General features: G+C 34.6%; 1 protein-coding gene across 5 annotated transcripts in view; it reads right to left on the bottom strand.

The window, feature by feature from the left end:
• The window catches only part of PBX3 (PBX homeobox 3), a 292,919-nt gene that overhangs the window by 67,983 nt on the left and 198,419 nt on the right, over positions 1-26,517 (bottom strand). For all 5 annotated transcript variants that reach the window (XM_074293103.1, XM_074293107.1, XM_074293104.1 and 2 more), the window contains exon 4: positions 20,472-20,713. In XM_074293103.1, coding sequence (XP_074149204.1) covers positions 20,472-20,713 — 242 coding nt within the window. The remainder of the gene's footprint in view (positions 1-20,471; positions 20,714-26,517) is intronic.

Genomic DNA, 26,517 nt, shown 5'->3' with positions numbered 1-26,517 from the left:
CATCTTCTAATCTTTTAAAAGGTATAAAGTCCCTCTACATTTAAAATCTAGCTACAAATGAGCAAATCATTGCACACTTGTGTTATTGCTTTGAATTGAAATTGAATTGAAAGATTTGAATTATTCACCCTTCAATACTGGGCTGAAAGACATAATAGCTTATAAGATACAGACAATTCTTCAGGATCCTTCAAGGGCCCACAATCTCCTTAAAAACAAACTTATATTCCTTCACCATTACAATAAAATTAGGGACATTAAGTTAATAAATAAACTCTTGTTAGATAATTTTAAAAAACCTGAAATAATCATGTGGGGAAAAATGAATCTGACATTCTTACATGGTTGCTGGTTCTTAAGGTGAATATTAGGCCAAAAATTAACTGAAACATTCTGGAAATAATAGGAGATAAGGAAAGAAAAAATTGGGCATTTCTAATTATTTTAGTTTTTCCAATAAAAGAATGTTATTTATAAATTTTGGTGCTGTCTTTTTGAAATGCATAATTCCACTTTTTTGCCTTAATAAATAAAATAAAATGGACAACAGACTGTTAACAGAAGTGTTCAAAACAAAGGAGGTAACAGATTTATTGTATACTAGTCATACAAATAAGACATTACTTGAAGTAAGTACAATGCTCAATTCTGGTCACCAAAATTTGGGAATTTTGAAAAATTGAATATATTCAGAAGAGGGTGAGTGGTATGGAAAGGGACTCAAAATTGGAGGAACTGGTGAGAAAAGAAGACTTGGTAAGTGTGACATGACAGCTTCTCCAAGTTATCTACAGGATGCATTGAATCTATGGGTAGGTGAGGGGAAGGGAAAGGAAGAAAAAAAAGAAATTTACATAATTTTTAAAAGAATAGCAAATTGTTTTGCAATTCCATGTGCAAACATCTTCTTTTTTATTGTACCATGTACTATTGTACTGTGTGTTATTGTACTATGGAAATGATTGTTTTATTCCATAAATTAACAATAAAATCTAATAATGAAAAAACAAAATAAAACTAGGGGCTTCTGAAGCCCCTATAAACTCATGAGATTGTAAGATTCAATGATTTTTAACAGAATCTTGCTTATTTTTAAGTTTCTTATTCTGAATACCCATAATCAAAATTATATACATTTCATATATGTATGTATACTACACACACATATATACACTCTAGGAGTTTGCAATGATGTGGGAGATTAGACAGTCTCTATGTTTATCATATGATGCTTTCTGAATTTTTGCTTTAATTTAAAATAAATTACTTTCTAGACTTTTGTACCTTTTCTTGGAAATGCAAATATAATCATAGCTAGGGAAAGAATGTCATTTGGACATTCCTGCCATTTTGGAAACAGACAGAAGTGATCAGAAAAGAAAAAGAAAAACATAATTTCAGATAAATGAAACTGAAAAGGTTTTGCTTGAACAAAACCAATCTAACTCTGCAAGAGTTCATGCAAGTTTTTCAGGCTTTCTCTGAAACCATCTCTTAATTTCTCATGATATAATAGTTTTCATTTTTCTTTAATTTCATTAGGGTATAGAGCTATTCATGGTATCCATTAGTCAAAGAATATGCACAGTTCAGTGATGTTTGTGGAATAGTACTAAATTGCTTTCCAAAATGGCAGGATCAATTCACAGTTCCACCAACAGTATCAATGTACCACTTTTTCTGTAGCACTCTCCAACATTAATTTGTCTTCTTTTTTCCTTTTTTTTTTTTTCTTTTGGCCAGTTTTGCCAATGATTAATACAAGTTAAATCCTAAAGATTGCTTTAATTTGCTTTTCTCAAATTTTAATAATTTAGAGTATTTTTTCATATGGTTGATGATAACTTAAAGGTCTTCCTTTGAAAAATGCCTGTTTATATTTGTTCATTTATCAACTGCTTTCTCAATTTGTCAATTATTTATCAAATTAATCAGGAAATGGCTCCTATATTAAATAAATTCTTTATCTTGGAAATAAGCTCTTTATATGTAAAATTTGATAGGTTTTTTTTTCAAGTTGTTTCCCTTCTAAATTTTAGCTATGTTGATTCTGTTCATGCAAACCCTTTTAAAAAATATTATATAATTAAATTTTCCATTTTATCCTCTGTGATACAGGTAACTTTTGCTCTTTTTTTTGAAATTCAACTACCTAATTTAGAAATTCAATTACCTAATAGTAACTATTTCAGTGGTCCTTTAAAAATCTTTAGTTTTATTTATTAATTCAATGTTACTTTTGCTTTCAATTGTCTTTAAGCATCCTATTTTAGCATTTAATCAGGGTCTCCAATTTGTTAGCTTCTTCTTCTTTTTTTTTTTTTAGTTGCATGTCCAACTCACTTTTCATTTTTTCTCTTTTATTGAGGAATGTGTTCAAAGATTTAAAATTTTCCCAGAGGCAATTCTTAAACTTGAATCTTTGAACTTTATACACATACACACACACATATGTATTTTGAGATCTACATTTCAATATAACTGATGTATGTAATCTGTATTCAATTTTATGTATTAAAAATTAATCTGAAGAATTGTTTACATTTAAAAGATTAAGAATCTTTTCCCTAAGGATTGCTTTGCTTCATCCCACAAATTGTCTCATTGTTTATATAGCCTTTAATGAAAATATTTTTTCTATTTTTTTTCTTTGATCCAGCAATTTATTAGGGTTAAGTTTTTTAAACTCCAAATAATCTAAATATTTCCTTCAGTGGCCTGTTATTGAGTAGAATACTGCATTATGATCAGTAAATATTTAATATCACTACTTTTCTACACTTTTTTCTGCATTGTGTTTTTATGTGATTATATGTAAGCTAGTTTTTGTAAAGATGCATCCATAGCTATGATATATGTATAATTCACAAATACACTTCTATTCTCATTAAATAATTGCCAGAGATCTGTCATATTTATCTTTTCTAAAATTCTATTCAGATCTTTTAATTAATTTCTTGGTTTATTTATTTTGGTATACTATTAGAGTTTTGTATTTTGAAGTATTGACTTTAATTCATTATCTATGATCATTTTCTGCATATTGTACTTTTCCTGGTTATCTCTTTTACTTACGTCTATATCTGCTGTTAACTTGTTTGAGATCCCTGATTGTTAAAATTCAAGCTGAAGCATTTGCTTCAGCCCCTCCTTTGAATTTCTTATGAGTCTTTATTTCAAGTATGTTTCTTGTAAATCATATACTGTTACATTCTGCTTTGCTATATACTTCCCTTTCATGGGTAAGTTTATCCCATTCCCATTTATAATTATTAATGTTGTTTTTTTCCTCCCCATCCCCAGGATTTTTCTTCTTTGTTCTGTCCCCACCCATCCATTCATAAAGAAGAAGTTGTTAGGAGAGAAGTAGCATGCTCAATATCAGTAGTCAAGGTTTGACATAATCTGCTTCTACTCCCTACATCACATTTCCCTTGTCCACACTCCAATTACAACTTTCATACCCTGTTTTTCTTGCCTTTTAAATTATTTTTCATAATCCACCCTTTGGGGTTAGATCTCATTGTGTTGTTTTTTTTTTATAACTGATGCTTTCTTGCAATGACCCTTTTATTTTCTCCTCTTCATTCCCTCCTGTTTTCTTCTTAAAAGAATTCATTTCTATATTTTATGTATGTATGTGTGTGTACGTGTGCATGCACGCATGCGCATGTGTGTTCTACCCTCTTATGCTGGTTCATGTGAAAATAATATTCATGTGTGTTCTACCCTCTTGTACTGATTCAGGTAAAAGTAATATTCAAGTGATACCCAGTCTTCTACTTGTACAACCTAGTTGGAGATAAATTTCCTCTCCATCCTCTACTCTTTTTCTTCCCTTGTGCATTCTATTTCCATACCTTTCCCTTCTTCTTTAAAGAACACAAAAACAGAACCAAACTACTCCCAGCTAAGACCTCTTTATAATCTCTTGATGACCTTAGGACTTTGAAGGGACAGCTGTGTCATCTCTATGAGAATGTAATTACTTTTTCCCTTCCACTTGCCCTTTCATATTTGCCTTTTCCTGTTTCTATTGATTCCTGTGAAGACTTACATGAACTGATACTGAGGGAAGAAGGGAGAATCAAGAGAACATTGTACCCAGTAACAGCAAGATTAGGTAATGATCAACTGTGATGGATTTGGCTCTTTTCACCAGTGTGGCAATTCAGTATAATTCCAATAGACTTGGGATGGAAAATGTCATCTGCATTCAGAGAGAAAGCAGATCAAAGCAGAGAATTTTCATTTTTTAGTTATTTGCTTATGCTTTTTTTTTCTTTTCTCTCTCATGTTTTTTTCTCTTTTGATCTGATTTTTCTTATACAACATGACAAATATGGAAATATGTTTAAAAGAATGACACATATTTAGCTTATATTAGATTGTTTGCTGTCTTGGGGAAGGGGGATGTAAGGGACAGAGGGAGAAAAATTTGAAACACAAAGTTTTACAAAAATAAATGTTGAAAATTACCTTAGCATATATTTGGAAAAATAAAATACTATTCAAAAAATAGTCCTACTCTACAGACTCCTGTGTTTGAATCTCAGAGTTTCTACTCAGCTCTGGTCTTTTCATCAGAAATGCTTGACAATCCTCTATTTCATTAAAAATCCATTTTATAGGATTATGCAGTTTTGTGGGGCATATTATTGTGTAAGCCTATATTTCTGGGCAATGTCATATTCTAAGCTCTCTGCTTTAGAGTGATTGCTACTAAACTGTGTGTGATTCTGACTAGATTTCCTCAGCACTTAACTTTTTTCTTTCTGACTTTTTGCAGCGTTTATTTTTGAATCTGGAAGGTACAGGTTATGGTCATGGTGTTCCTTAGAGGGGAGTGGGGGGAGAGAAAGTGGTCTCTTTTTAATAGGCAAGTAGCAGATTTTTGCTATTTTCACTTTGTCCCGAGTCTAATAATTTTTTTCTTTCATGAATTCCTGAAATAAGATATCCAGACTGTATTTTTAGCATGGCTTTCAGTGAGTCCATTGAGTTCTCAAATTATCTCTTCTTAATTTCTTTTCCTTGTCAAGTGTTTTTTTTTTATGTGAAATTCTTTTAAAAAATTTTTATATCACTTGGGTTTTAATAATATATTTTAAAAATCTTTCCTTAAAAAATCATTTTTCTTTTCTTTTTTTTTTTATTTCAGGAATTCTAGTTGACCTTGTAAGCAGATTATTTTTCTTTGAGGCTTTTGTTTGTAAATGTTTTGAAGTCATTCTCTTCTTCTGGGTTTATGTCTTGGTGATGTCAGATACAATAAGAGCTGTTTTTTTTTTCCTTTATTCATTCTTCCAGTCTTATTTTCCAAATTGGGCTTTTATATTAGGTCCAGACTTTATGGTGTTCATGATTTCTCCTGCTTTTAAGTACAGTATTCTTCAGAAATTCTCAGGGAAGGAAAAAGCTATAAAGGAAGGGAGGGAAGGAGAAGGGGAAGAAGGGATAGAGAGAGGATTCTTCCAATCAAAATAGCTATGTCAAAAATCTTCTCTCAAAGGAATGAATTATAAATTCTTACTTTAATAACCGAAAAAAAAATCAGTGATCTCATCAATTTGGATACTGATGAAGAGCTTGAACCTTTTATTTCTTAATAGTTTAATGAATTATTTATTATGTACAAAACTAATTCATTACCAAGTACTCAAACTTGTAGTAATAAGTCTCTTAAAACTTAGCTTCATTGGCAGTTAGGACTGTAGTAGAAGCTTTTCCAGCTTGATAAAAACCTGCTGGTTTGCTCTCACCAGGCATAACCTTCAGAAATCCAGGTGTGTCTCTAAGATACAAGGAGGCATTGGAGGAAGATGTTAGTGAAGGTGAACTTCTGGTGACTTAAAGGAAATAGACAAAAAGTTGAGGGAAGGCAGCCTACAATAAATGAACATTTTAAAAAAAAAAACTTAAGAATTAAAATGTTCTTTATAAACACCATTAGATTTTCTAGCTGTTTTCAATTGTATCTGATTGTTTATGGTCCCATTGGAGGGATTGTTTTGTTTTGGTTTTTGCAGAAAAACTGGAGGGGTTTACCATTTCCTCCTAGCTCATTTTTCAGATAAGGAAACTGAGACAAACAGGGTCAAATAACTTGCTCAAGGTCACACAGATAGTAAGTGCCTGGGAAAAGCTTTGAATATATGTCCTCCTGACTCCAGGCTTGACACTATACCATCTAGCGTGTCCTAAAACCCCAGACCTGCTACAAATTAATATCAATCTTTGGGCTCCTGGATTACACTCATATGCTGGGTAATCATTTCAATTTGGTGGAAGTGATAGAATGTAAATGCTTCTAAACATTTTGCCACATTCTAAGGCAAAAATTGTCTCCAACTTCTGCCACTTCTTGTTTTCTCAGCAAACTGCTGAGTCCTCATATTTCTCAAACACTCCCTCATATTATGTTGTCTGAAACCCCTATCCTAATATTAATGAATTTCTATAAGCCTAGAGCTCTTCCTCTTACACTCTTTCCATGATCTTTGAACTTGCAGAAAATACAATAGGTATCTCCACTTTCTCCCCAACTCTCTTTTTAATCCTTTATAATCTGACCTCCTATTTTATCAACCTACCAAAATCCCTCTACAAAATTACCAATGAGTTTTTAATTGTCAAATTTGTCTTTTTCTTAATTCTCATCCTCCACAGTCTCTCTTAGCCTTTGACATTGTTGATCACCCATTCTTCCTTGATATTCTTTTCCTTCTAGGTTTGTGGGACACCACTCTGTCCTACCTATCTGAATTTCCTTTTTCTGTCTCTTTTTGGATTCTCATTTAGATCACACCTGCTAACAGCAGCTATCCTACAGGATTGTCCTGGACCACTTTCTCTTCTTCCCTTACACTGCTTCATTTAGTAATCTCATCAACTTCCACTGTCCTGCTCTAACTTCTTTTCTAACTTCCATTTTCCCCCCTTTAATTGCTTTTCAGACATCTTGAACTGGATGTCCAATAAAAACAAAGGCAATATCATCGTCCTAGTCTCTCAGACTTGCAACTGAATATTCATCCTAAATTCCTCACTAATTCTCACTGATTTATATCTAAGCTGCTGCCAATGGTTTTAGATTTCACTTCTATAACATCTCTCAATTATGCCCCTTTTTCTTCTCTGACACTGACACCACTTTGGTATAGAGCCTCATTATTCCGTGTCTGGATTATGTAATAGCCTGCCAGTGGGTCGACCTGCCTCAAGTCTTTCCCCACTGCAATTCACCCTCCATTTGGCCTCTAACATGATTTTCCTAAAGGGTAAGTCTATTTATTAAATCCTCCACCTCAATAAACTTCAGTGACAACCTATCATCTCCAGGGTCAAATACAAAATCCTCTAATTAGTATTCAAAGCCATTCATAGCCTACTCCCATCCTATCATGCCTTCTTATGTCTTATTCCCTTTACTCCCTACCACTTCCTTTTTGATTCAGTGACACTGGCTTCTTTGCTATTCCATGAACAAGACATCTCAACTGTAGGCATTTTCTCTGGTTGTCCCCCATGCCATGTTACCCCTCCTCATCTCTGCCTCCTGACTTCCCTGGCTTCTTTTAAATCTCAACAAAAATCCCACTTTCTGTAGGAAGCCTTTCCCAACTCTTCTTTATTCTAGTGCCTTCCTTCTCTTAATCATTTCTTATTTATTCTGTATATACCATTTTTTATACAAGCATACTTCTTGTTTCCTCCATTAGACTGTGAATTCCTTGAGGGCAAGTATTATCTTTTGCCTCTTTTCATATTCCTAATAGTTAGAAAATGGCTGACACATAGTAAATGTTTAATAAATGTTTACTAACTGATTGTAATGAAAGAATAATATCTAAAATGATGGAAGGTAGACTGGATTCAGATTTTGAAGTGTTTTCAATGCCAAAAAGAGTAATTTTTATTTGATTCTAGATATAATAGGGAATCATTTATTAACTTAGAAGAATAACATGATTAGATCTGTGCTTTTAGTAAAAAAAATCAATTTTATCTCATGTTGGAACAAAGAATCATAAATTTTTAGAGACAAGTGAACTCAGAAGTCATCTAGTACAAACTACTCCTTCAATTTTAGAGATGAGGAAATAAGGGAGTGAAAGATTTCAATGACTTGGCCAACTTCATACAAGGTAGTATCACAGGCAGTATATGAAACCATATCTAAAACTTCCCATTAAACCACTTTACTGAATGTAATTTAATCTTTGAACTACTAGATTTTTTCATGAGTTGCTCTAGTCATCCTCTAGTAGTCAACCTTCTAGATTGGCTCCCAGTTCAGGACAATTAAGGAATCAGACAGAAGTTCCTATACAAGAGTCACTCCTAGCAGGTTTTAGCATATAATCAGCATTTTGGGACATACTTAAGGAAAGCTATCAGAGGAGTTCAGTTCAACATTTGCTATCCATTCCAATTTGAAGGCCTTAGAGAAGTTAAATTAGACCATATTAGCTTTCAGCTCATGCCTAGCTCCAATGCTTTACCCTGATTTGGGGTGAATTTAGAAGACATATGTGAACTCAGAAAACAGGTTCCCAGATGTTTGGGGAGCCTTGGGACCCTTACAACACTTTTGCCTACAGCAAAAATGTATTTCAATGTAATTATAGAAGATAAGTTTCAATATGTCACCTCTCTTATAGTAGCTGTAAATTATGAAAAGAATACTCCATATACAAGGATTTCATTTGGCACAAGCAAAGTGGGAGAGCTATTCGGGGAGTGATATATCTATATCTATCTGTATGCATTCATATAACTGGCAAAACATGTCTAAATCAAATTCCATCTTCAAGAAGCAATTTGTCTATCTTCTTGTGGAATGATAGAGAAGCCCAGAAAGTCTAGTACAGTGAGAATACTCTGTTGTCTGAAACATCTTTCCTCAGAGCGATAGCTCTGAACTTGCTATTTACCAAAAGTAGTATTACAATAGAGTAAGAAGCCCTAAACAAGGCTCTAATTTTACCACTCTAGAAGATACATGATTTAAGGTATGGACCTCTCTGTGAAATAAAGTTGACTGGCTAGTTTTCAATATTCCTTCCAACTCTCAGGTTTTACAACCTATATTCTATGTTCTAAAATCCCTTGCAGCTATAAAATTCTAGGTCCCCAGGTCTTTTCTACCTCTAATGTTTTATCTTTGTGCTAGCGTCCCTTCCAGATTGAATATTTTATGTTTTGAGGTTCCTTCTAGCTTTTAACAATGTGTAACTACTTTTCATGTACTAACTTGATGGAGGCAGAACTGTACAAAAATACAGTAAAAATGAGGTAAGATTCAAATCCTGTCTTAGAGACTGGCTATCTGTTTTTGGGCAAGTTATTTAATCACTCTCAGTTTTCTTCATCTGTAAAATGGGGATAATAATATTATCTACCTCATGGGGTTGTGGTGAGAATCAAATGAGATAATATCTGTAAAGTAGTTTACAAGCCTTAAAATACTATGTAAAAAAATGTTGGCTATTGTTGTAAATTATTAATGTTTTAATTACTACACAACATTTGGGAGATGAGCAACATAATTTTAATGCTCTATATTTGTAAGACAAACCACTTTTGTTCAGAAATGTTCCTGAAGCAGTGTTATATTTTGCTGCAACCCTGAAAAATTATCATATTTCTTTAAATCAGACATTTCTGGGTGTCAAGATCAACAAAAGAGAAATTCTATGTTTTAAATCAGTTTTGCCTCTCTCGTAGGTTTTGAGAACTGACTCCAGTTTCTTGGAGTTTGAATGGATAGGTCTGACATTTCACCAGCAGCCTTTATAAGAGACTAAAAACAGTATGCTGCTAGAATCATTAAACTCGACTCTCTTCGAATCAAATGACATTTTCATGAAAATTATTTTGAACCAGCATTTCAAAAGACAGGGACATTACTGAAACACACACACAACTAAGCATTCCACCTTAAATTTATTCTAGCTCAAACTCTAATTTTAAGTCTGCTTAGCTTTGTAAATGTGGCTATGTTTATAAGGAACTTTAATTTATTGCAGCAATGGTATTTGTTAATTTTATGGCAATCTAAATCTAAATAGGCTTCAGATATATTTTCATTAAGGTTTCATTGAAGCACATAGAAGAGAGCAGAAGGGCAAGGTTTCAGCATAGTGTATATATATATATTCTTTATACTTAAAACTACCTACTCTTCCACTGCATGCTCTGGAATGCCTGATCCCCAGGCAAGAAACTTGCTTTAATCTTAAATCTTTTCCTTTCCCATTTTTTCCATTTTCTGGCTCCTACTAAGACCTGGATCACTCCTAATGACAGCCTTTCTTTCCGATCCTGCCTATATTTTCAGTCATTTCCCTAACTCATTCGTCAAGGTGGGAGAGTGGGAATATTGTAATGTAATGTAACCTTGTTTGAAGTTCTGGCCCATAACAAAATACTCCAAATTTCTCATTGCCACTTAACGATTCTCCCTTACTCTATATCAACCACCAAATCAAACTTTTGGTATTTGATATCTACTAACTTCCAAAAGACTTTTTTCTTTTCTCAAATTTAGTGCTTGGCTCACATCCCTGACTCCTGATTTCATACTAAGGAATTTCAACATATATTCAGATATTTCCTCAAACACCTTAATCTAACAGATCTTCAACTTATGTTACATATTCCTCCTTGTTACTTCAGACACACACAAAGATGGTCATATTCTTGATCTTTACATTATCCACAAATACTCCACAAATATTCTACTTAGGAACTCTGAAATTCTCTTGCCTGATCACAACATATTGTCATGCTGATCCTTCTCCCTCTGATTTACAACAACACATTCCATTCTTTCTAAGGCCTTACTCACTTTGCTTTTTTCCATCTTGATCCCTTGTCAAACAAGTTCAAGTCTACATTATTTTCTTCTCTTGAATCTTTTGTTCCCTTACCATGTCAGCAATTTTGTCTTGCCAAGTCTTAACCTTGAACCATTCACTGCATGGATTCCTACAAGTGAGCTCTTTAAAAAAAAAAAAAAAAAAAAAAAAAAAAAAGTGGAAAAAAATTACTAAACCATTCTGATTGGGTCTCATTTGGGACCTCATTGAGCAAGGAAATCTTTTTATACTTTCCCTATATATAACTAATTTCCCCATTCACTACAGAGATACTTAAAAATCTTTTTCTACCCCCCACATAATTCATACAACTCCCATAAATCTGCCTCCCCACACTCTCTTATCTGAGAAACTCGACTAATGTTTTACCGAAGAAAAAAATTGGGGGGCCATTCACTCAGGGTTCCATCTTTACAACTCCTTTTCATCTCACATTATCTAGATGCCTTGTACATTCTACTCCTTCACCACTGTCTCACATGAAGGAGTGGTCCTTCTCCTTGCCAAGTAATCATATTCAATTCTGTCTTTTCCAGCAGATTGTTTCTTCTATACCTTGACCTTCTCACTTATCATCAATCTCTCCCTTTCTACTGGCTACTTCTCTACCACCTACAAATATGTCCATGTCTCTCATTTCCTCAAAAACTCTGACTTGAAACATCCATCCCCAATAGCCAGCAGTCTATCTCTCCCCACTCCTTCTGTGCCTAAACTCCTTGACAAGGTTGTCTACAACAGTTCCTCTATTTCTTTTCTTCTGTCTTCTTAACTCTTTATAATCCAGCTTTTAATCATTCCACCAAGACTGAATTTTACAAAGTTACAAGTACAAATTTAATGGTCTTTTCTCAACCTCATTCTTCTTGATCTCTCTATAGCCTCTGACATTGTTAATCACATACTTCCTTTTTCATCTCTTACAGATTTTGATATCACTTATGCTCTCCTGGTTCTCCCCCTACCTAACTAACCATTACTATATGTATCAGTCTCCTTCATTGGAACCTTCATCCAAGTCATGCCTCGTAGCAGACCCATTGCTCTGACCTGGCACATCTTTTCTTCTCACTTTCTATATTAGTTCTATTGGTGATTTCACCAATGTCCACAAATTGAATTATAATCTCTATGTGGATGATACTCAAATATCAATATCAAATATCAAATACTCAAATCAACCCTAGCCTCTCTCCTGATCTCAAGCCTCAAATCTCTAGCTGCTTAATGGAGATGTCAAAGTGATATCCAATATCCAATAGATACCCAAAGAAATTTAAACTCAACATATCCAAAACATCCCAAACTAATTTTCTTGTCCCATATTCCCTGCATAATTCTAAACTTCCCTAATATTTTTGAGGGTACCACAATTCTCCCAATCATCAAAGTTAGCAATCTAGAGGTCTGCTTTGACTCTTCACTCTCTTTCATTCCCAGCCCCAATCTGTTCATATCCAGAATTTTTTGGCAAAGCCTATTCATTTTAACTTCATAATATCTCTTTCATAAGCCCTCATTTTTCTTCCTTCCTCATCAACTCATGCTTGGATTATTACAATAGCTTGCTGGTTGTTTTCTTAGTCATTAATCTCTGATCACTCCTATGAATCCTCCAGTCCGCCATCAAAATGATCTTCTTAGGTCTGACCACACAACTGCCCTCCTCAACTAAAGGAGTTCCTTGGATCCTCTAGGATCAAATATAAAATCTTTATAAGCTGATTTTCCCCACCTTTCTAATCTTCTTACATCTTATTTCCTCACCAAATATTCCACGAAAGAATAACACAGGCTTCCTTGCTATCTCTGGAATGATAACTCTCTCTTTCTTAACTCCTGACATCTTTACTGGTTATCACCCCAAGCCTGAAATTCTCCCTTTCCTCATTTCTGCCTTTTGGATTCTCTGATTTCTTTCAAATTTCTTTCAAATTCCAGCTAAAATCCCATCTTTTTCAGGTTTTTTTCCTTAACATCCTCAATTCTAGTGCTTTCACTCTCTCTTAATTAGTATTTCCTATTTAATATGCATATAGTTTGTTATTATTTTTATTATCTCCTCCATTAGAATAAGCTCCTGGAGAACAGAGACTGTCATTAATCTTTCTTTGTTTTTCCAGGACATAGCACAGTACACACAGTAGGCATTTAATGTTTACTGACTAACAGAAAAGCTTGGGAAAATCAGGTATCTTAATATTCTCTTCGTAAAACTGTGAATTCTCTGGAAAACAATTGGTAATGATGAGAGAAGTCATTTAACTGTTCACAACCTTTGACCTGCAACCTCATTCAAAGACATACCTCTAAACAGATCAAAGAGAAAAACTTCACAAATACCCAAAGAACCACGGCTCACTTACCACCTTCTTCATTCCAGCCACCCCTAAGAAAATCTTGGATTTTGCTCCTGGAATGCTCAATTTGATAGGTGAGCTTTTATTTCCTCATGCCTTATATTCCAACCACCTCTCTTCATGTGCTGTCTTCCCCATTAAAATGTAAGCTTCCTGAGGGCAAATACTATTTTACCTATTTATACTTATATTTCCGTAATTTAACTTAGTGCTTGGCAAATAATGAACATATTATAAATCTGCAGTCTGTCTATTTTCTACAGTAGTAGATCTTGCAGTAGCAAAAATAATAATAATAAAGGGAACAAACTAGATAGTCACCAAATGGGCTGAACAAACTTTGGCATATGAAAGTAATGGAATACTACTGTGCTGTAAGAATGGATAACTATGAAAAATTCAGAGATACAAAAAAAGGCTTACATGAACTAGCGCAGAATCAAGTAAGCAAAACTAGGAAAACATGGCTTCAATAGTGCCAACAGAAAAACAAACAACAACAACAAAACCCAAAAAGATAGCCTAATTCTAATAACAAGTTTTATTCCAGGGAACATATAATAAAACTTACCCATCTCTTCTTGGTAGAACAAAGTGAAAAATATTAATGCCATCATAATCTCTAAGATCTCTTTTGGCTTGAAGTACTATGAACCTATAACTCTTATGAGCTTATGATTTACATACTCATAGAAGCACAGAATCTTAGAGTACAGGTATCTCAAAGGTTGCCCAGTCCTGCAATTAACTTTAGAACATTCAGTACATAAAGGAGATACAGTTAGGTATTTCAGTGCATAGAAGGTTAGGCCTAGCCAGAAAAAGCCAAGTTCACACTTACTGTATGACTATAGGCAGGTCATTTACTCTTTAGTTTACTCAGTTATAAATGGGGATAATAATAGCATCCATCTCATAGAGTTACTGTGAAGATCAAATGAAGTATTTATTTGTAAAGCACTTAACATAGTGCCTAGTATATATTAAGAGCTATATAAATGTATACTCCCTTCTCTTCCCACAAAAAAAGAAACATATTAACTGCAGCTAAATAAAATCATAATGGTGAAGCTTCTACAGATACCCTGATTTGATCTAAGTTCAAATCCAGACTCTGCTATTTGTCAACTGGGTGGTTTAGTCCAAGTAATTTAATCTCTTTGAATTCAGTTTCTTCATAGGTAAAAAGAGGGGATTAGATTTCTCAACTAAATTACTGCAATATCCTTTTTGGTCTCCTTTCCTCGGAATATTCCCCCACTCCAATCAATCTTTACCAGCAATAATTGCTAAAGTGATTTTCCTACAGTATACATCTATCCAATTATGTTATTTCCTCCCCCACACCTCTCTATTGCCCCCTTATTGCTTCTGGGGGGAAAAATTAACTATGTTGGCATTTAACATTTTTTATAACCTGGACTCATCTTACCTTTCCATGTTTATTACACTTTACTTCTTTTCTATATAATCTATGGTTCAGCCAGATTGGCTTTCTTGCCATTCCTTGAACTGCTTATTTGCATATGTTTGTACTGGCTCTCCTTCATTCAAAGAAGGCATACCTTTTTCATCTCTCACCTCTACCTCTTAGAATCTCTAGGTTCCTTCAAGACTCAGCTCAGTAGCTACCTAATGCAAGAGGACTTTCTTGTTCTTCCACCTGATTATCCAGTACATGCTTTGTGTTTTTGATATACATGTGTATACATGTATTGGAGATGTGTGTGTGTGATATAAATATTTATCTATCTATAGTCATTTACTGTCATATATTGTCTTCCATGAGAATATTAGCTCCTTGAGGGCAGGAAGTATTTCAAGTTTATCCTTCCATCTCCAGCACCTGGTACAAGGACCTGACACATAATAAATAATGTGCTTGACTAGATAATAATTTCTAAGATCTTTTTCAGCTCTAAGTGCTAGGTTTTGACTGTCCCAGCAACAGACAATGGCACTTGCAAGAAAATCAATAAGTAATATTACAAAAACCCATAAGTATTTATTAGTCCATAAAACTCAGTAAATTCCCATAGAGACTTTAACTAAAGTCATACTACTATGCTTGTTCATGAAGGACATATCAATGGAATGAAAGTCTGAGTAGGTCTTACCAAGGAGGAATGACTTCAATTAAAAACTAATCAACAGACTATTGTCAGAGATCAAGCCCAACTATATGAAGTAAGCCTCATCACAAAAAGATTAGTTACCAAGTGATGCCACTAGCAATAGCAAGTGGCACCACAAAATGTATCAGTGGAAGCAATATCCTCACTAGAAAAATCATGAATATTTTGAAATATTGAAGTATATAGAGCCTATATGTTGCTTTTTTTGATAAATATTTTTCTTCAAATGATAAGAAATATAAAAATAAAGGTAGCTACATCATTCATATCAGATGAATTAACATTTACAATTAAATTTAATTCTTACACATACTTGCTTCACTTTTAATTTAAAATAATACAAAATAGAATGTATTCATACTTTTTTCAGTCTTATTTCTGAGACTCAGTTTTGTTCCAAAGAAAATTTGAGAATATATCTTTTCTAGAGGATAGTATGATACAGTATAAACAACAATAGCTTTAAAATCAGAGTGCTCTTAGGGGTCTGTTACTACCAGAGTGACTTTGGATAAGTCACTTAAAGTACCTCAATATTCTTTAACTATAAAATGAGGAGATTGGATTAAAAGGCCTCTGAGATCCCTTTCAGTTCTGAATCTATGACCCTATGATCCATTTAGAAGAAAGGTATTGATGAGGTCTGAACCTGAACTTGGAGGAGGAAGAAAAGAAAGACAGAGGGAGAGGAGTCCAAGTGACAAGAATTCATGAACCCCAAGTTATCTGTGGCACAGATAGGATAGTTAATTTCTGAATATCAGTAAGAAAGAGACTCTCTTAGTGGACAAAAGCCCCTGGTACAATCAGGAGATTTTGTAAAGAGCTTTGTTGGTGGTACTTATAGGCAGATCCTAGAGCTTGGGATTAGGCAGGAATCTTAGATTTGAATGGAGAATTTTAGAATTAAATGAGTGTCTGTAGACTAATCTTTACCTCTATAGAGAACTTAATCAGTAGTGAGTGTTAGTATGAATGCTGAATGCCTATCAGTCATGCTGTGCTGGTCTGCTCTGCTTAATTATTTTTCTTTGTTATAAGGGAGGATTAATTTATATCTATCTATCTATCTATCTATCTATCTATCTATCTATCTATCTATCTATATGAAGGGGGTTGAGGTCCTTTAAGATTCCTTTCTAATTGCCCAACCCATGGCTGACCTTGATTCACAAATCCTGGTCAAAGGCACCCTTTGAATATACGGGCCCAGCCCCCCACCATCAGCTCAGCTTCCCCCAGCTCTCACCTGATCTGAGCTAACTGAAAAGCCCACCGAGAACTTAGGGGTACCGCCCATCATCTTCTAGGTATAAAAGAAATGAGCCAGAACGCCTTCTTTGCAGGAGCCCTCCCAGCCAACACATGGTATCCTTCCAGCCATGTAAGGGTCCCTGCCCGCCCAGTGGCCACTTTTGGCCCTGGCGTCTTTCTAACTGAACTTTACTTCCAAATTCCTACAATAAACCTTTTAATTATCAATCTAGGTTTTCGGGCCTGTAAATTCATTTTACAGGGGATATTGTGCCTCATAGGATTATCTATGCACCGAGAAATGGGGTTCCCCTTTTCCTTTCCCTCATTATAACTACATGTGTGTATGTGTGTGTGTATGTGTGTGTGTGTGTGTGTGTGTGTGTGTGTATATATATATATATATATATATATATATATGTATATATATATATATTGGTGAAGGGGAGGTATATTTGGAAAATACTAATGAAAAAAGACATCAATAAAACTTTGTTAAGACAGACCCAAGGGACTGAAATTGGTAATAATAAAGAACCACCTTAATTCTATAAAGCCCAGCAAAAATCCATGTGCTACCCATTGGCCTCTTCTACCTCACAATGTTCTCATTAAGCAAGACAGGGAGCACTTAACAAAAAGCTAAAACTAATTTTTTTCTTTTTTGAAATAATTGGGGTTAAGTGACTTGCTCAGAGTCACATAGCTAGGAAATGTTAAGTGTCTAAGGCTGGATTTGAACTCATGTTCTTCTAACTCCAAGGCCAGTACTCTATCTACCACATCACCTAGCTGTCTTGATGTAACTATTTTAAACATTAAATTGTGCTATTGAGGAAAATGCTAAAGTTAGAAACATTTTCTCTTATTCATGTTCCATGCAACCTTTTAAAACTGCGAAAGGTTTGGTTTATAGAAAATTATTCATGTCATATTGACAAGGGAGCTCCAAAACTCTCTAAAACTCCTTCAAGGAGAAAGCCTCCTTGAATCCTGCCTCTGTAAAGACCCCACCCGAGGACAAACAGCTTTATTCTGTTATCTAGGTGAGGCTGGTTGAGTCCTGAGCTGGAGAATTCCAACCCAATTGAATTAAATTTTTCAATTCTAAGATTTTCTATTCAATTCAGCTTAAGCTGTACCCAGCCCCATCAAGAACTGCCCCAGTTCATAGATAAAAAGAGCCAACTTGGAGCTCAGACCTTGCAGAGGGCCTAATATGCCATCCCTGACATAGCAGCAAACCTCTGCCTACTGGAATGATATTCTCTTTCAGCGTTACCCTCTCTTTATTCTCACCTATTTCCCTAATGAGACTTTATACCTCTCTGTCAGGATCTCTCTACCAGAAACTTTACCTCTCTGCCAGGACCTTGACACTAAGGAATTCAGTCTTTCTATTCGAGCATAGCAAAGGCTGACTTCCCAATGCCAATAAGAAGCTTCTTTTTATCAGTCTAGCTTTTCAGGTTTGTATTTACGAAGGACTCTGCACCCCCAGAAGGGGGTTCCCACAACTCTTTACCTTGCACTGGATCCTAAGGAGGTTTAAGGGGAGCCAAATGTCTTCATTTAGTTCTCTGAACCCCGAACCTGCCACTAATCTCATCATTTAACTCCTGGCCCACCAGGAACCCTGATCTCATTATTTTGGTTTCCTGAATATAATCTCATCAATATCAGAGAGCTATGTCCTTTAAATATAATACACAATGATTTTTCTTAAATTCTTAAACTTTCCCTTACATAAAAAAATTATTATAAACAAGATATGAAAAGTTTAAGCTCCCCAAAGCATACAAAGCATAAAGTTATGAAAAATCTTCAGCTGATTTTGCATTGTGATATGAATTTGGTACTTAATTTTCAAAGGATATATCAGAAAACCTAGAAGATTAGATCTAGAAAAGTACTAGATACCCCAGGAAAGTGGCTACCATATTTGTTGTCACTGTAACTTATGAAAACCATCTAAGGTAAGGAGGGATTGTTATTTGTACTGATAAAGGAAGTAATTAGAGCAATAAAATGATGATCTCTTGAAGTATTTTTCAGAATTCTCCAGAAAAGGAATTTCCTTTTTTTTTTCCCCCCTCTACTCAAGCTAAATGAATCATAAGGATAATCATTCAGTTTTTAGACTTTCATGGGCAGTTCAATAGGCATTTGGGGGAGAGTTTGGTAGTTAATCAATTTTTACAAAATGTATACTCCCAGAATAACTGTTTAAAGATTTAGTAATAATAGTGGTTGTATATAAACCTCATGAAGACCATCTAACTAAGGTGAAGAGATGCTCTGATCTGCATCAATGGGAGGACAACTCAAATGAAATCAGATTTTTCAAAGTACTGAAGAACTAAAACAATAGAAAGCAGACTGAATCACAAAATCTCAGAATTAAAGGGAACTCAGAAATTATTTGGTCTAACATATAAATAAATAAAAATCTCCTCTACAACATACCTGATAAGTGCTTATCCAGCCATCATTTGAATACTTCCAATTATATCTTTCTAATACCACCCAGTTCCACTTTTGAATATCAATTCAATATTTTGAATTGTTGGGAAGTTTTTCCTTACATCAAACCAATGTGACCTCTTGTCATTTATCCTAGGTATTCCCTCTAGGACCAAATATAACAAGCTTAATTCTTCTTCCATATGACAGTCATTAAAGTACTTGTAGACAATGATCAGATGCCCTCTCACTTCAAGTCTTCTCTTTTGTAGAATTAGCATTCCCTGTTAAATCTTCAGACAAACAAATGAAAACAATGCCACCTTTCACTGAAGTGTTCATATTACTGAGAAAGAAATAATCATTGTTTTAACAACTCTATAATCCAACTATGTGGAGAAACCAATGGGAGTAAAAACACTAAAAATTTCCTGAGGAACTCAAGGAAAGAGAAGGTAATAAACAAATCTAAAGTCGGCCAGGATCCCAGCATGAAAGAATGGACAGTTCATGACATTTGTCCTAGGAAGCATGAGCCCCAAAAGTTTAGAATGTGGGTTTTAAGCCATATTATATGAGATTTTCTTAAATTATTTTTCATCAGATATGATTATTAGTGTCACACTAATACCTAAAATGTGTTTTGAATGGACTGACATCTTTTCAATATATCACTAGGAATGGTCTTCTCAATCTATTTTTTTTTAAACAATCAGAATTCTAAAGAAAGAAACAACTACAGGATATGCTTTCCCTCCCCAAACCCTAAATTATTTTGCGAGCTTAATCCCTCACAGGCATGAGGCCAGAGTTTAATTACTTTGGGAAGTTTGCAATGTAAAATGGTATCTTTGGAAGCCACACTTTGTAGTCTTATGGTTAGATCCACTGAAGAATTTAAATCTTAGACTAAGACTAAGAATTCTGGAACTCACATAAACAGGTCACTACACAAAAGTAGACTCCAACCTTAGGATCCTGTTTCTTTCAAAGGTTTGTTCTTATGATTCACACCACAAGCAATACTCCCACCCAAATGACAATTGCAAATGGTTGTTGTTTTAATGACAAATAATAAGTTCAGGGTTGAGGGAAATAAGGGTAGAAATAAGGACATAGGTAGGACCAGTGAGAAACTAATACACACACACACACACACACACACACACACACACACACACACACAACAAGTCTCATCCTCAAGGGGTCTTCATTCCATTTAATCAAATAACTCACTTGTATTTTTTACACTCACTTTATTTAATTTTCTCTTTGTTTTAACTCCTACACCTCACAGCCCCTGGATTTGGTTAATGCAGTCTAACAGAAGAGCAATAGCAGGTTTGCGCAGGACTATGAGAGTGGTGGCTGCTGACCTGTTCATATTTCTCCAGTTCTGTGTGATAGATTTGTCTGATCTGGGTCAATTTGGCTCTGTAATCTGAGTGTTCAATAGAGTTATCTGAAGAACCTCCAGAGGCGGCCGCGGCTGCAGCTGCTGCTGCCGATCCCCCACCTTTCTCAGGACCTGAAACCCCTTCTGCCAATAGCATATTGTCCAGTCTCATTAGCTGGGGATCTGGGGGGTCCTCCTCCTGGGCTCCTCTGATGCTGAGACCTTTAAGAAAGAAGAGAGAGAGGGGAAAGGGGTAGAGTGGAGAACAGGGAAGGTGGGGAGAGAGAGAATGAACAGGTTAAGTATTTTATTTATTTCAGAAAATGGTCAAATAGAAACATCATTACACCTTATTCTAAATTTGACTAATTCATTATTTATATTCATACAATTAGAAAGTCAATGAGCAAAAAATGACCTTTCAAAGTATTTAGTCAAACCCTTTAATATTTCAGAAAACTGTGAATCAGAAGTGAAGTGACAAAAGTGATATGACAAAGTCATATCTTAAAAGCAATTCAGAACTAGAACCTAGTTATCTTGTTCCCCTATCAGCTCCTTCTATTACACCATATCAAGTTTTCCCTCAGTATCTGAAAGTTACTTTTAACTTCATATCATGTGATTTTGAAAATTCAAAGATTTCCTGCTACTACTATTCCCCCTTGGAAGGAAAGGAGAGAAGGAAAGAGGGAGGGAGGAAGGAAGAGAAGAAGGGGGGATGTGAGGAAGAGAGGAAAGAAGTGAGGAAGGGAGGGGAGAAAAGGAATGACAAAGGAGTCCCTAAACTCTTTAAAACTCCTTCAAGGAGAAAGTCTTCTTGACTCCTGCCTTTGTAAAGAACCCCACCAGGAGACAAATAGCTTCATTCTATTGTCTAGATGGGAGAGTCCTGAGCTGGAGAATTCCAACCCTATTGAATTGAAGAGACACCCATTCAATTCTAAGATTTTCTATTCAATTCCAGCTCAAGCTGAAACCTAGCCCCTATCAAGAGCAAAAATCCCAGCCAGTAGCTAACTAAGGCTTCTATTATAAAAAGAGCCAATTTTAATGTCAGTCCTTGCAGAAGACCTAACATGCCATCCTTGGCATAGCAGCAATCTCTGCCCGCTGAAATGATATTCTCTTTCAGTGTTACCTTCTCTTTATCTCCCTCACCTATTTCCTTAATAAAACTTTATACCTCTCTTGTTGGGATTTCTCTGCTAAATTTCACTTCTCTGTCAGGACTTTGCCACTAAGGAATTCAGTCTTTTTATTCATGCATAGCAAAGGCTGACTTCCCAATGCCAATAATAAACTTCTTTTTATCAGTCTAGCTTTCAGGTTCATAAATTCCTTTACTAAGGACCTCTGCGCCATCAAAAAGGAGGTTCCCACAACTCCCTACCTTGCGTCAAATCCAAAGGGGATTGAGGGGAGCCAAACCCCTTAATTTGGTTCCCTGAACCCCAAAGCTGCTACTAACCTCATCATCTAATTCCCTGATGACCAGGAACTTTAATCTCATCATTTTGGTTCCCTGAATCTAATCTCATCAGGAGGAAGGGAAGGGGGAAGGGAGGGAAAGAAAGAGATGTGAGAAGAAAAAAACAAAACAAATTTGGATTTCTATTTAAGACACTCAATATCTCACTTTCCCAGACCTGTATAGCACTTTTTTTTTTTTTTTTGCCTCATAATAATCTTTTTTTTTCTTTTTTTTTTATTATATATATATATATATTTTATAATATTATCCCTTGTATTCATTTTTCCAAATTACCCCCCCTCCTCTATTCCCTCCCCCGACGACAGGCAATACCATACATTTTACATGTGTTACAATATAGTCTAGGTACAACACATGTGTGCGAATATCATTTTCTTGTTGCACAATAAACATTAGAATCCGAAGGTACATGCAACCTGGGCAGACAGATATTAGTTATAGCACTTTTTTTTAAATAGAAAAAGCTAAAAACAAGAGAAGTAGAGTGGGAAAATAACAATCATCACCATGGCTATTCCTATATCATTTTGTTTAAGATGCATTTGCTTCTCAACTGTGAAGTAAGACTGTCATTTTAATTTTATAAATGAGAAAACTATGGCTCACACAGGAATAGAGAGTCCTTGCCAAATATGGGGCAGTTGTCAATAGTACTCTTCATTCAGTTATCAAATAATTTTCCTCACAATAAAGTAGGAAACTGAAGTGAGAGGAAATGACTGCCAATGGTCACTCAGCTGGGAAGTGATGAGCCAGAACTCAGCCTTTAGTATTCTGCTGCCCAATCCAGAGGACCCCAGAGCAAACAAACAAAACTGGCTGTTGTGTTGTTCTGATAATCAGACCCAGAATCTAAACCTCTCTTTGAATGTTTAAGTCACATGCTTTCTTCCCAAAATGGGAAATAAAGCAAATGAGATTTTTTTTAAAATATAATTTGAGGGAGAGAAACAAATAATATGAATTTGTTGGCTATGCTGACTTTTTTTATTTTTAAATATAGAAATTGTTAAGCAATTGCCAAACAACATTAAATATGGTGTTAAAAATGTTAACTGGAAACAACAATCTCAATCTAATTTCTCTGTTCGATCAAGAAATTCCTAAGTGATGCCCAGTCAGCAATCTCATCAGAGGAGTCGGGATCATGGCTGACAATTCATAGGTTTAATCAGGTCATGCAGGCTCTCTGCCAAGATGCTATCAACAATGCAGCAAACAAAGTTTTAAAATAATTATAGTGGTGTAAAAAGCACCAGAGTCACGGCAGCTTCAAATCAGCATTTTCATTAGAGATGTAACACAACCTAAAATATCCCAGTCCAATTAACCTCTTTAAATCTGTTTAAAAACAGGTATTCACGCACTAGTTACACAGCATCCCCATGGAGATTAAGTTGGCAACGGGCATGTTTGCATTCGGATTCTGCCTTCCACGTCTGCGCCCGGAGTTATTTACAGACAGTGGGACACACTCTGTGTGTTGAGTGCAGCTTACATGACAGTAACATCTATAAGCTGCCAAGCACTCAAGTGAATAGCAACATTGCTATTGTATATGCTAACTTGGATTTCCCATCAATTGTGTGAAAACACATTTGGTTCCTAGGTGCCCTGAGTTATACAATATAGCAAGATGCTGCAATCTATTTTTGGTTAACCTCACAGATAAAGCTTAAATTTCAGAAGAAGCTGTCACCTTCATTTAAAAATATAATACAACATAATTTCAGGTGAATAATAAAAATGTCTCATCAACATCTAAAATTATTTCTGCCACCCATTCAGAGGTTAATGGACAGACAAGATTTGCAAATATAATATATTAAGACCATAAATTCATTTAGGGAGCCAAAGTTACTTCTACAACGCTTTTAAAAATATAGCAGCAAAATTAATTTAAGATATAGTCAAGCAGATCACATTGATGTCTTACCCTGACCCTAAACCACCATGTTTTCATAATATCTGTTAAGACAGATTTATTATATTTGTATTTCCTTATCCTCATCTTTGCTCTTTTATAATTCATTCTTCTCAGCTATATATTCCCATAACTCAGAAAGTTCTTACTGTTGTGGTATAGAAGAAAAAACAATGGATTTAAGAGTTTGAAGAGTTGGGTTTGAATCCAATTTTTGTCACATCCTATGAAACATTAAGTAATAATTTTTCTGGAGGCTTCAGTTTCCTCATCTACAAAATGAGCAGGAATACATTATCTCTAAGGTCTTTCAAAATGTTAAAACCTTATTTATTCATCTATCAATTTATCTATTTCTGTATTGCCTTATATTTAGCTCATAGATGCTAGATATTTCCAAACTTTCTGTAAAAAAAAACAACAAAAAAAAACCAAAAAACCTTGTTTTTACCATTTTGTTACATTTGATTTAAAATTCCCTTTTAGTCCATTTGCTCATATTTTTATCTTCACTTCTTTTTTCTCCTTTTTCTTCTTAAAGTTTGGGTATATTCCCTTGCTTCTATTCTTTATCCACTTTTTATTTTTTCATCAGTTTCTGCTTCTGTTCAAACTGTCTTTTTCTATTTAGCATATAGACCAAAACTATTTCTAAGTTCCTAAGTCTGAATCATCTTAGCATTGTAGGATTTGAATTTGAAAAGAGTCAAAAGTATCTTGTCAACCACTACCACCACCACAATAACAACCAACATTTATTATATGCCTGCTATATGCCATATATATGTATGTATACTTGGATGTACTGCAAAGGCAAACCTGAATGATTAGGACTATGGTAGTATCCTCAATAATAATAGGGAAGCTAGCAAGAGGGGTAGGTAGGGTTTTGGTTAAAAGATAAGATATTCAGTTTTGGACATGTTGAATTTAAGAAATCTTTGAAATATTCAGTTTGAGATGTCCCATACGCAGTTGGAAATGAAAGACTAAAAGTCAGAAGAAAAATTAAAATAGGACAAATAGATCTTAAAACAATGTGTATAGATCAAAGCTTCTTAAACTTGGGTTCACAATTCCATATGTAGTCATGCACCTGAATACGGAGGTCACAAAAAATTTGGCAACAGTGAAAGATATCAAATATTCTGCCATTTTAATTCTTTATATAAAAATAAACAAGCACATCCATCTCATTAGTAGTAAACTTGCTTTTGTCTTTAATAAATGGCAAAATTATACATGTACTAAAGAATCCTTTTAAAATAAGTTGTTCTATAATTTATTATCAGTAAATGTTTAATTTGTAATCCTATTTTATACACTATACATCTGAGGTCACATAAAAATTTCTCAAGTCAAAAAGAGTCACAAATGTAAAAAGTTTAAAAAGTTCCAGTAGCAATGATAATTATTCATTGAGCTGGATTCCATAATCATGGAATTAATGAGATCACCAAGTGAAATAGGGGCCCAGGGCAGAACTTAGGGCATTACCCATAGTTAGCAAGCATCATCTAAATCAAAACAGAAGACTGAAAAAAAGAGCAATGAGACAAACAAGAAGAGAAAAAGTATCAGAAAAGCCTAGGGGAAGAGAGTGATTTGGCAATGTCAGACTACAGAGAGGTCAAGATCAGATAAGTAAGAGCAAAAGCTTACATTTCAGTATCACTTTTATGATTTTCTAACTGCTATTTCATAATAATTCCATGAGGTAAGTAATGCAAATATTATTGCCATTTTTTAAAGAAAAAAAAAAACACCCAGAGAGGGAAAGTGTCTTTTCCCCAAAATTACAGAGTTAAAAACCAAGGTCATCTGGCTCTAATGCTTGCAGTACAATGGCTGGCACTTCTGCACTGACTGTACTTAACAAATAGTGTTTAACAAATGTTTACTGACTCCAAATCCAGTGAAATTTTCATGGCAACTAATTGTCCTCTTATCAGCAGTTCCCACATAGTGATCCATGGCACCATAATATTTGACATAACATGAACATGGATTCTGGAGGAAGTATTTCAGATATCTTCCATTTAAAATATTGAATGTGAAATAAAGAATCAAAAATTCATAAAAATGGTTTGGATCGAAAATATAATTATTTTCCTTTATATTGTGACTAGATGTCATCTTCCACTTATAACAAAAGGGAAAGAAGGTCAGGATTCAGTACCTTCAGAATCCCATGAATAGGATTAATTTCATCAAGGAATTTCAAAAAGTATTCCATAGCTAAATAAATTTCAGAGCTGCTGTCTTTAATGGAGTTTAACATTAACAAAGTCAGGGTGCTTTCCCATTCATTCAATTACTACTAATATCTAGGTGCCAATAAATATAAAAGCAAGAACAAAATAGTAACTGACCTCAACAAGTTTACATTTTGTCAAGGGAGATAAATGCAAAAAAATAAAGTGCATACAAAATAAATAGAAGGTAATTTTTGGAAGAGATATTACTAGGATCTTGGGGTAGAGAGGAAAAGAATCATGAAAAGCTATCTGTATAACATAAGAGATAAAAGTGGCATAAGGACAGCCAGTGCAAAAACACTGAGAAGGAGCACCACATGAGTGATGGCTGAACCATAGAGAACAGGAA

The sequence above is a fragment of the Sminthopsis crassicaudata genome, chromosome 2 (genome assembly GCF_048593235.1).
Source record: "Sminthopsis crassicaudata isolate SCR6 chromosome 2, ASM4859323v1, whole genome shotgun sequence".
Classification (NCBI taxonomy): Eukaryota; Metazoa; Chordata; class Mammalia; order Dasyuromorphia; family Dasyuridae; genus Sminthopsis; species Sminthopsis crassicaudata.
The sequence above is the reverse complement of the archived record's forward strand: the minus strand, read 5'-3'. Positions and strand labels throughout refer to the sequence as shown.